Source organism: Canis aureus, chromosome 2 (assembly GCF_053574225.1).
Source record: "Canis aureus isolate CA01 chromosome 2, VMU_Caureus_v.1.0, whole genome shotgun sequence".
In the NCBI taxonomy this organism is placed as follows: Eukaryota; Metazoa; Chordata; class Mammalia; order Carnivora; family Canidae; genus Canis; species Canis aureus.
Genome location: NC_135612.1, coordinates 40,925,616 through 40,937,500, shown reverse-complemented (window position 1 = coordinate 40,937,500; position 11,885 = coordinate 40,925,616). Strand labels below are relative to the sequence as shown.

The following is an 11,885-nucleotide window of genomic DNA, read 5'->3' as shown; positions in this document are numbered from 1 at the left end:
CCAAACTCTAAAGCTAGAAAATACCTATTTCTATCCTGCCCTGCACAGAGGTGTAGGTCAGAGTACAGTCACTGCGAGGCCCTGCCTAACCCATACAAGTCCGAGGTTAGCCCTTGGGTTTTGCTCCGGAGCCCGGGGACCGTGGACCACGCTGCGTTGAGCAGAGAACCGACCAATCTTGCGGCTGCGCCCGCCCCGACAGGAGAAGGCAGGGCCCCCAGACCCGGCGGGGTCCGCGCGCTGCGAGGGCTCACGGGCCTCCGGGGCGCGGCGTCGGGGCACCTCCGCGTTCCGGCTGGGGAAACTGAGGCGCCCGCGTGCAGCTCGCCGGCAGCGCCGCGCCAGCCCCCCCTCGCCCGCGCTCGCTCCCCGCCAGCCCGCGGGCCGCAGGATTGAGGAAGTGCGTCTGGGCCCGGCCCGGCCCCCGCGCGCGCGGCCGGAGGCGCAGGGGGCGGAGGGCAGGGGACGGCCAGGCCTCGGTCCGCGCGCCCAGCCCCGCGTCCCCGGCGCCCCGGCCCCGGCACACCCCCCGCCGCCCCGGCCCCGGCCCCGGCCCCGGCCCACCCCCCGCCGCCCCGGCCGCCGCCCCCTCCGCCGCCGCCGCAGGTAAGCGCCAGTCCGCCCGCGCCGCGCCCCGCCCCGCCCCGCCCGGGACCCCCGCAGCCCCCTCGGCGCCCGGACGGCCGCGTGCTCCGCCCAGGTGGCCCGGGGAGGGGGGCACCGAGGGCGCGGGGGACCCCAGGCCCCGGCCCCGGCCCCGGCCCCGCGGAGTGGGGGAGGCGGCGGGCCCCGGAGGGCCACCCCGAAACCCCGCGCGGGCCGCGGCCGGGAGAAGGCGCGAGAAGCACCAGTGAGGCCGAGCCGCGGCCGGGCGACTACGGTCTCCTCCGCCCCTGGAGACGGCTCCTTGCTTCGGGCCGGCGCGGGCCGGGTGTGAGCCGGGTGTGAGCCGGGTGTGAGCCGGGTGTGAGCGCGAGCGCGCAGCGTGCGGGCGAGTGTGCGTGCGTGTGTGCCGGGGAGCAGCGCCCGCACCTCCCGCCGGGCTGGGGCTGGGGCCGGGGCTGGGGCTGGGGCTGGGGCTGGCCGGGCTCCTGCGCTCCCGCCGCTGCGGGGGAATCCGCCGTCTCCGCCACCCTCCTCCGCAGACACGCGACAGGTCCCCGAAGGGGCCGAGAGGGGAGCCCGGTTAGGTGGGGGGCCGGGGGAGGTGGCGAGGGAGAGCGTGGGGACCTCTGGCCCGCTCAACCTGCCCCTGCCCGTTCGGAGGCCTGGAAGCTTTCTCCCGGAACACATCAGCAGGGGTCGGAGAGGCAGAGAAAACAGCAGCCTGTGGCGAAGGCTTCAGCAAGGCTCTCAGTGAATACACTCTTTCTAGAGGGTGCCGGCCCCTCAACTTGGTAACAAAGTACCCAGACATTAAAGGGACAACTAGAAGAGGTGCCATTTGGGACGACATTAACATGAAATGCCTTTTGTGATTTGACTCTAATTATCTTTGCTTCCGTCCCTGAAGAATTAAAAAAAAAAAATTAAAAACAAAAATCTCACATCTGATTTGTCCCTAAAGGAGGTTTTGGGGTCAGGGAATGAGCCCATAGTCAGCTCACTTGTTCGCCTTTCCTCTATCCCGTACCCTCATCCCTTGAATTCTGTGAACCGTCAGCAAGTTCTGTTGGGCTTACCTATGTGTCTGGCTGAGTCCAACCTTTCTTTCTCATTGTCTCCACCTTAGTCCAAGGTACCAGCATTTGTTTCCTGCGTGATTACAATCCTCCCCTCTCCAATTCTTTATGTGACAGCCAGAGAGTCTGTGCGTGTGTTTTTTTTAATAGGTAAATCAGAATGTGTCAATCCTCTGCTTAGAACCCTGCCATAATTTCTCCTTGTGATTGGCATGAAACCCAGGACACCTCCTTCCCCTCAGTTGATATGGAGTCTGGCATCATCAACCACCTGGCCATTGCTCATGCCACCCTCTACCCCACCCCACCCCACCAGCCACCATGGTCCAGCTGGCTCTTCAGCATATGGCCTCTACATGCTGACCCCTGACTCCTCATACTGCCAGCCACCCCCTGTAAGCCCAGCCTCTTTCTCACATCCGCCCCCCCCCCCCGCCCCCTTGCTGTCTTTTGCAGTCTCCACTGGTATTATGGTCCTTCTTCATCTATTTGCTCTCTTCTTTAATTGCCTGGCACTCTCCTGGAGCTCCAGGGGTCAGAGACCATTCCTAGGCACCAGCATGGCTCACTGCTGCGTCTTCACGCCCAGAACTGTCTGAGAGGTGCCCAGTACACCCTGGCATACAGATGGAATGGCGAATGGACAGTCTTAACTTGTTTGTGGTTTCAGACTCATGAAGGGCTTCTGTTCCCAGACCTTTGGGTGTTCATCTAGGACTGAGATCTACACATTTCTCTGGTCCGCAGCCCCTTGATATTTTGAAGTCCATGAATCCATTACACACATTCTGTAGGCAAGCCGGTATGTGGTCAGAGGAGGCTAGTAGTGCCAAAGGATTGTCAAGGACTATGGGCCAACCATCTCTACCATGCTTTCACTAAAAAGAATTACTGGATTATCTGAGCTGACGTGCTCATTTGCAAGTGTCTTCTAGCTCTTTGGTACTGACAATCCTTTCCAAGCCTCCTGAAAAGACAAGTAAGCAGGTCCAGGGTCTCCTCTATTTCTCCTCAGTCAGAAATTTTGTGGCAAGCACTTACTTAACTGTGCCTTCCCACCAGCTTTAAGTTTCATGAACACATGGAGTTCACTCCTCATAGAAAGGGCCCAATAAAAACATTTGCGGGATGAATGTCAGCTTCCCCTTTTCTCTTTTTGATTAAGCATTCAGTTTTATTCATTACTGCACGTATAAGGAGCAATGAAAAATTGGTGAGGTTTTAAAAAGTATTAAAATTATTACAGAAAACCTCTTGAAGTCCTCTTAAGGCTGTATGCACCACAATGAAAGGAAGACATGTAACTTACAACCATGATTTGTTGCATTGGTCTGAGCCCAAAAGAAGCAGGAAGAAGCAAAGATCCGTTTGAGGGCAAAGATTGAGCAAAAGTTGAGTTACCTCATTTTAAACCTTCTACCTTAGAGTCTAAGCCAACATACAAATTACAGTTGAAAAACTGTGCCAGTGGTAAAATCCTCCATCGGTAAAGAGATTTTCAAAAGGAAACTGAAAATGAAAAGGGGAACAAAATGTGCTGGCCGAGGGTTGGCCTAAAATATTTTAAAGATTTAAAAAAAAAAAAAAAACTTAAAAGCACTCTATGGTAAGACACTTCTGTTTTCAGAAGACAAGTCTACTAGCATTTGGATTTTTTGAGGTGGTACTGGGTAGATGTGGTAGCTGATTTTAAGACGTTTGAAAGCAGATGGCCACTGTGCTCCTTGGTGTCTGAGTGTTACTGCAGGATTTAGAGCCTTTATTTTAAAACAAATTGTTTTGCTGTTCCTCTGACTTCTTGTCTCAAGTTGATTTTCCTGATCATATTTTACAATTTAGAAAGCTTTTGATGGTCTCCTAAATGTTGTCCAGGTTGATCATTCCTCCTTGGGTTTTTCAGGCTCCCAGACTCCAAACACAGGTTTTCCTAAGGATGGTTTCCTTAAACCTCTCACTCCTTGGTTCAGAAAGGTGAGGGCTCATAATGGACAAGGCCTCTGGGGCAGGGTTTTTCTAGCTCCACCTCTCCCTGCCTGTAGGAGTACAGCCCGCCTGGGCCTGATTTCCAGGATCTAAGCTGAGAAAGCTCCAGTGCTCACCCCGCCTCATTCCGTAGCTTGCTCAGTGCCCACACTGTTCAGGGCACCTTCTAGAGCTTGCTCACTGGAGAGATGGTGTATCTCCCTCCAGCGGTGATACTCTGAGCTTGTTCATCAGAAGGCCCGTGGGAGAGACCCTGCTGGTCAACCAGGCCTCCCGCTGATACTACAGGTGAGAACCACCTCCCATCTCTGGCCGTTATAGAAAGTGATTGCAGAAAATTTACCTTAGTTGAAATCACACAGCAGCCCTGCGAGGTCACCTGGGTGAGAGGGTGCATGTCTCTTTTTAACAGATGGGAAAACTGAGACACACAGGTTTCCGCTTGAAGTCACCCTGCTGACACGTGACACAGACAGTCCAAGCCTTTCACATCCAGATTATGCTTTTTTCCTTTCGATGTTGTCTTAAGCATGATTTACAAGACCTCAACTTTTTTTTTTTAACTCTGCACTTCAGAGTTATCTGTCTCAGAGGGTAGTCGCTAATGACCTTGTACTTATGCCTAGTGTAGTCTCTATACGAAGACCCATAGAACACATGCATTTCACATACTAATTCCCTTCCCATTGTGCGATTTATCCTGTGCCAGGCCTCACCTGGACCAGGGTCTTGCCCTCGAGGCAGTTCTAGAAATATAATCATCATGGCAGGATGGGCACCTGTGTTGGGGGGCACCTGTGTTGGGGGACCCCTCCCCCAGGCTCAGTGGGAACCCAGCATGAGCGAGCAGCACACTAGCTTAGCGGTTATGGTAGCCAAGTTAGTTTTAGGAGGTAAATCTTTTTTTTTATTATTAATTATTATTTTTTTATTGGAGGTCAATTTGCCAACATATAGCATATCACCCAGTGCTCATCCCAAGTGCCCCCCTCAGTGCCCGTCACCCAGTCACCCCAACCCCCTGCCCACCTCCCTTTCCACTACCCCTTATTCATTTCCCAGAGTTATTTGTCTCCCTCACTGATATTTTCACTCATTTTCTCTAGGAGGTAATCTTAATCCAACTCAAAGTTTTTCCATAATTGAAACTCTTCGGGCCAGATCATTTTCTTTTGTGGGTGGCTGCTCTGTGCATTGTGGGATGTTCAGTAATGGCCCTGACCTCTGCCCACTGGATGCCTGTAGTGCCCTAGACCCCAAGCCGTGACAGTTAAAAATGCCTCCAGCCATGGCCAAATGTCCCCAGGCAGGCAGAATGCGTATGGCTCCTGTCCGTTATTCCCCAGGGCTCAGACTGCTTTGTCTTCATAACCAGTACCAACGCCTTCCAGACACCTTCTCTTTGGGATCATTGTCTGCTTGCCTCTGGGCTTCCAGAAGAGTTTGTTCTGGGCAAAGGGAAAGCCTTGTATTGTGATCTGTTGTGTGTCTGCCCCACCCCAGCTTGAAGTGTGAGCCCCTGAAAGCCAAAGCTTCATTTAGTTGTACTGATGACACTGTGCAATGGACAACGTTCATGTGTTGACTGAACAGTCACCGAACCCTTTACCAGTGGGTGTCAGCAATTGCTGGGGTTTCTTCGAGACTATTTTATTTTAGAGAGAGAGAGAGAGAGAGAGAGAGTGAGAGAGTGGGGGTGGGGAGGGGCAGAAGGAGAAGAAGAGAGAATCAGTGTAGAGCCCAATATGGGGTTTGATCTCATGACTCTGAGATCATGACCTGAGCTAAAATCAAGAGTCAGACACTTAATAGACTGAGCCACCCAGATGCCCCCCCCTTTTTTTAAGATTTTGTTTATTTATTTACTTGAGAGAGAGAGCATGCACAAGCAAGGGGGAGAGGTAGAGGGAGAAGCAGATTGATGCAGGGCTCGATCCCAGGACCCTGAGATCATGACCTGAGCTGAAGGCAGATGCTTAACCAATTGAACAACCCAGATGCCCGCACCCAGTACTCCTTGGGACTGTTTTTAGGTTAGACGTGTTCCATGGGGTGGGGGGATCTCTGTCCTTCCACTGCCTTCACCTGATGGTCGTGTCTAGACAGATGGAATGTGAGGAAGAATGTCGCAAAGAAGAAAAAGAGTACCAAGGTGCAATATATAAATGGTAAATGTATGCAGGACTATGAGAAGGGACTTGCCAATTAAGAAAAAACTTTCTGATTTTATGATATTTTTCACCACCAGAATGAGAGAGCTTTCTGCTCAGCCATGACTGTGCGTCACTGGCTTCATCCATCCTCCCGGCAGCGGTGGCGGCGGTGACCCTGGCCAGGATTGACTTGGAGGGCAGCCACCCAAGAGTTGATGGCTGGCATGTCTCGACGACCGCCCAGCATGTACTGGTGTGTGGGGCCAGAGGGGTCAGCTGTGTGTCCGAAACGTGCCATGGAGACTCGCAATGGTAAGAGCAGAGTCAGCCTGGCATGCCAGGCTCCACCTGCCGTTTGCATCCTGTGGGGAGTCTAGAACAAAGGGTTTTCAACCCAAGGTTAAAAAAATGCCAATTGCTTGGTGAACATTTCATTATAAAATATATCTTGGGATTCTCACTTAAATTGTAAACTTTGAGGAGCTGTGGGGCAAAATTTATGATGGAGTCAAGAATCTTAAGAATTGGGGTGTTACTTCACATTGGTTTAAAAGCTTTTTTAATGGAGATTTGGGTTTGTTCTCTCAATATAAAAATAATATATGTTTATTAAAGAAAAACTGAGAAAAGGAAAAAAAATAAAAGAGAAGTAGGGGAAAAAATCACCAGGGGTCTCACTGCCCTAAACACAAGCATGCTAAAAGCTTGGTATGTTCTCTTCCAATCTGCTTCTCTGGGTTTCAGGGATTTTGTTTTAATTTTATATTGTTTTTTTTTTTTAATTTTATATTGTATATAGTTTAGTATCCTATACTTTTTTCTCCTAACTTCGCTAGTCACCTTGATTGGATGATCTAGTAAAACATCATCTTATGTGAGAATACTGTATAAAATGATGGACCTAGTCCTTATTGCCCTGTTGGATGTATGGGAGTAGTCTGGTTGTTTCTAATTGCTGACTCTTACACAAAGCATCGCATTCCCATCTTTTTAGACATGCTTTTTCCATAAATCTTAAAATAGATTTATGGAGGTGGGATTACTAGGCTTGAACACTTTTAAGCCTTTTTATATGTATTGCTGGGTTTCTGCTAGAGTTGAACCACTTTTAACACTATCAACACGAGTAAAGAGGATGGCATTGTCACTGTTGTTGATGATGACACACCCAATGTCAATGTGTAAGCCCTGAGTGCATACCAGGCACTGGATTCAGTGCTTTAGGAAATAATCTCCTTTAATCCTCACAATGACCTATAAAATGGTCATTTATCCCCATCTAATAGTTGAAGAACTTGAGAGTGAGAGATGCCTAGACACTGGTGTCAACAATTTATAAATGGTGGAACTGCAATTGGAACCTTCATCTTCATGTTAGAATTCTAGCCCTTAAAGTCTAGGCTACTGTGTGGGGTTGGAGAGGGCCAGTATGTTGGATCGGAAAGGGCCAAGTGATTGTACCCTCGATGAAGTTGGGGATTCAACATTGTACCTGGCTCAGCAGACACTCTGTTCAGTTACTGTAGAACAAGATATCTGATTTTTGAGTAGTGGCTCTGTTTTCCCATACTTTCCAGCTCTATCATTGTACCTGTCTCTCCTCTTAGCAATCCTGATGAATGAGGGTGGGGCTGGGACTTTGGGACTTACTGGGTAGGTGACTGTGGCAACTGAAAAAGCCTCAGAGGGCATCTGCCCCATCCCCTTCCTGGTCAAGAGTTGGTGATCTAAATGAGTAGGTCTCCACCCTTGCCCCCAGAAATCTGGGGGTGTCTAAACTATCAATGCCCAGGCACCCCCCAGACTCACTAGAGCAGCATTTTGGAGGGAGGGGAGGCATGGGCATTTTTTTAAAGTTTTGCACCTCCTTCCCATGATTCTAATGTGTAATTGGGACCCCGGTTGACCCCAACTGCTCTAAATTGTTTGGGTCCTCTAGAACAGAATTTCTCAAATTGCAATATATACTTGGGTCCCCTGGTCATCTGGTGAAATACAGATTCTCACTGTGTAGGTCTGGGAGCACTGAGAGTCTGTTTCTAATGGGCTCCCGGGTCATGCCGAGGTTCTGGTCTACCTACCTGCCTCTGGGCCTGAGATCACACAGATAACCAGGAAATGTTCATGTGCACTAGGAGGCCATGCATTGATACTCCCCAGCTCCCAGTTTTTTTCCCTTCGAGAGCTGTCTAGACTTTACCCTGTTCCTACAGTAGATTCCCCACTAGGTTGGAAGAAGCTGGCTCAGAAAAATCTTTTTGCTGTAGGGACTTCTTTCCCCAATGGAATCTCAGGACTCCCCCCTACTCTGTTCTGAATGAGCCACAGGATGCACACAAGGGTACAGGAGCCTATGGGAATCATGCAGCCCCCACTGGGTCCTGTTCCAGATGCTGGGGGTTGGAGGGAGGGGGTCCCACAGGGAGGGAATGTCTTATGAATCCCTAATGTGAGAGAGGTGTTTGTGTGGAGACAAAACACATAAACCACAGGGTTGAAGAAGATAAGAGGAAAGTAGCCTGAAATGCACTGGAAACTTCTATCCTGTGGCTCAGCATTACTGGAATTAGAGTCGCTATTAAGGAATTATAATAGTAACTGAATTCTCATGAGGATTCCATGAAGAAGTGCAAATTTATGCCCAAACTCTGAGAGTGGAAAGGTACCATAGGTGGTAGCAGAGGAGCTGAGGGTGGGAGCTCCACCTTGGGATCCTCAGATCCTCAGAAACCTTTCAACACTCCCTTCCTGCTGGCCTTGGGCTGCTGTGGTGGCCAGACATCAGGCCCCTCCTGGCCTTCTGCAACTACCTCCCCCCACCGACGCAGACGCAGTGGAAGAATGCGAGCAGAGGAGGACCCGCCCTTCCTGCCTGTCTCCTCCACAGGGGAACAGCAGCACTGTGGGGGCCTCCACCGGACCTCCCAGACTCTGAGAATGTTAAGTCTGTTACCTCTGGCTCCAGGTTAAGGAGCCACTACTAAAGCATGTTAGCTAGAGTGATGAGCGCTTCTGTCACTGCCCTGTTTAGAACCCACAGGTAGTTGATGATTGTGTTTCTTTTCCCTGAGCAGGAAGGGGTGGGAGGACATTTCTGGGATTCACACAGTGTAGTGGGGGCTCAAGAGCCTGCCTGTGGGGTTAATCAGGACTGTATTCAGTTGTTAGTACTGGGTGACCTCCACTGTGTGGCTCAGTTTCTCTGAACCCTGATTTCAGACAGACACGGGATCTCAGTGGGATGTACCAGTGACTATTTGTTTCTGGCCTTCACAGCAGGAGGTGGCTGGGGGGCTCTGCTGCATGCTGAGGTCTGAAGCTCTGCTCCACATGATTCCCATCCTCCTGAGACCAGCAGATGGGCAGGGGACCTTGTCCCCCTGCCAGTGGCAGAGATGCAAGTGGAGAAAGTAGAAACATACCTTACTGCGGAGCCCCAGAATGGCGGGCTATTACCCGTGGCCAAAGCACATCATGTAGAGGAGCCCAAATGAAGAGCTCCATCCACAAGGAGGCCCTGGCCAGGCTGTGGATATGGACAGAGGTGAAGGATCAGTACCTGTCACTCAGTCTGCTGTGATGAGAGTTGGTGGGCATCAATCCCTTGAAAAAATATGTTTGTTTATTTATTTATTTATTTATTTATTTATTTATTTATTTATTTATTTATTTATTTAAGCAGCCAGCATGAAGTCCTCCCGAGAGCCTATGTAACAGTTCACAGTGGAGTTGCTTTGATGGGCAGTGGTGAGTGGTGGGGCTGGTGAACCCCACTCACCGGCCCTCACCTTGACCCCAAAGCTCTGCAGGCCCAATTTTAAGACATTGCACGTCTGGGCTTTATTTTCACAAAATGTAAATATATTTTATATTTTGGCAGGCAGGTGACATTCTGAGGGTAGCACAGTCACGTGGAGATTACAGCCATTGCTCTTTGCTCATCTGTAGGGTTTATGTTTTCTACACTGAGCATGTGCTCCTTTTTTTGTTTTGTTTTATTTTGTTTTGCATTACATTTACAGCCAGAAGACTAACGCTGCAATTTATTTTTAAAAGTGTTGCCTCTTTAATACTGATGTTTTGTGATTACAATCTAACTGACACACTTCCATGCTCACTTTTAAAGCCAACATTGCTTCAACTGGCCTCTTTCCTCCTAATTTCTTTCTAGAACAAATAGGGGAGTATTTGGCTCCATGAGGCATAAAGCTGCATCTACCTTCTGGGCTGTGTCCCCCCAAATGAGCCAAATTTGTTCTGCTCACCTTCTCCCCAGACCTCCTGGGAACACAGGGAGCCCTGCTTCCCCTCCCATCACCCCAATGCACCCACCTCACAGCAGGGAAGCTTATCACACACCCAACTTCCAGCACCACCTAAGGAAAATTGACTGCCATAAAGCAAACCAATAAGACTCAAATTATAGTCAATGGAGGAGCAGCTCTCTCTCCCTTTTAGAAGCTCTCTCTTTTAAAAATGCTTGGAAGACAACATGCTTTGGAAACGACAAAGTTATTATTAGGCTTCCAAACATAGTTTAGAAAAAGCTCCAAACGTTAATGAAAATCAGGAGAGAACTCATGTTTTATTTTTGGGTTTGGGTAATAGCATTTTGTTTGCATATGGATATGAACTAGGTGTGTTTCTCGCGCCCATACCTGTTTTGATTGTGTAGTTCACCTTATGCTTGTTTAGCATGTCTAGCCCTTCCAAAGCCCGTGAAGGTGGGAGCATCTCACCAGTTGCACAGTGGGGCCAAGGTGGAGGGGGGGCGGGGGGTGCTGTGTGTGTGCTGTGTGTGTGCTGTGTGATGCCTATCCTGTGTTTGTGTGGCACAGTCGTGTCTCAGGAAGACATGTTGCAACCTTATTAGCACTGTCAGCAGTCAGCTTGCCTGTGGTACAAGAGAGATATTTAGAAAGTGTGGAAGAGCTGAGAGTGTGAGTTGATAGAACAAGGGTCAGTGAGATATTAGGCTGGGGCTGAGGGGCAATCTGTGTGAACAAACACATCATTGCACATTCTTCTGAGTCAGAGTGGAAAAACCTGTCCTGCCAGCTGAGGTGAGGCTCCCTGGAAAGTGGAGAGGTGAACAAACTTCTAGATAATTCAGGCCAAGAACTCTTGGCGAGACTCTTCTGAGCCACGGAGGGTGAGGGGTGCTCAGGCAAACATCAGCGGGCTGCTTCCAGTACCCCACCGCTCTATGAGCCGCCCCGACTTCAGCTGCCTGCCTCTCAGAGCACTGTCCTCCACTGGACCAGCATGGACCAAAGGAGGATGAGGAACCTTCCAGAAGGTCTTCAAATCCCAGGTTTTTAATTTTTACATAGCTACTTTCAGCATTTTTCTCTTTTTCTTTTGACTTTTTCAAATCTGTATTAAAAATAACTTCCTAGGAACCAAGCAGTTTCCTCAAGTAGGGGCTCTTCTTGCCTTCCAGAAATAGAAATAGGAAATAGGCTGCAATAGGAAGTGCCCATCTGGTGGTAGTTTGCTTTCTCAGAGGACCACTGTCGAAAACCCTACAGGGGACAGGTCCATGTTGAGGTGTGCCTTTCAGAGCCAAACTGCCAGCCCACATCTTGAACCTGTTTTTGGATTGGATGTCCTGCTCCTGCAAACTGGGCCATGTTCATACCATGGGAGCAAGGAGGGTGGACAGGGCTTTGTTTGGATGGAGACTTTGATCCATGGGCGCCCCCTGCCTCAGCCTGGCCTTAGAAGCAGCACTGGGCCCTCCAGGGACCGCAGCCAGTATCCAGTGAGGAATCCTTTACTGACGGAGGTAAAGGGAAGGGAGGCCAAGCGGTGACCTCAGGGGCTGGAGAAATGGTTGTGGGCATCCATCCATGAGGGTGGCAGTTAACACGGCTGTGCTGCATGCTGCCCACAAAGCCCTGCCCAACTACAGAAGCTCTGGGTTCGATGGGGATTTTAACATTAGCCTTAATCTGAGGCTTGGGTCTTCTGATTCTTTATCCAGAATGTACTTGCTTACTTCTAGCAACGGGAAACTGACTACCTCTCAAAGAACGCCAGCCTGCCTATGGGCAACTCTGTTAGG

At 50.1% G+C, this 11,885-nt stretch overlaps 1 protein-coding gene across 4 annotated transcripts in view; it reads left to right on the top strand.

The window, feature by feature from the left end:
• Positions 1–3,704: 3,704 nt before the first annotated feature.
• The window catches only part of LRRK1 (leucine rich repeat kinase 1), a 121,604-nt gene continuing 113,423 nt past the window's right edge, over positions 3,705–11,885 (top strand). For 3 of the 4 annotated variants that reach the window (XM_077869494.1, XM_077869476.1, XM_077869485.1), the window contains exon 1: positions 5,923–6,130. Coding sequence is in view for 1 of the 4 variants with exons in the window: in XM_077869462.1 (XP_077725588.1) it covers positions 6,034–6,130 (97 nt within the window). In the remaining 3 variants the exon portion in view is untranslated. Of the gene's footprint in view, positions 3,954–5,913; positions 6,131–11,885 lie in introns of those variants that run through there. The other variant, XM_077869462.1, reaches the window with a different exon arrangement.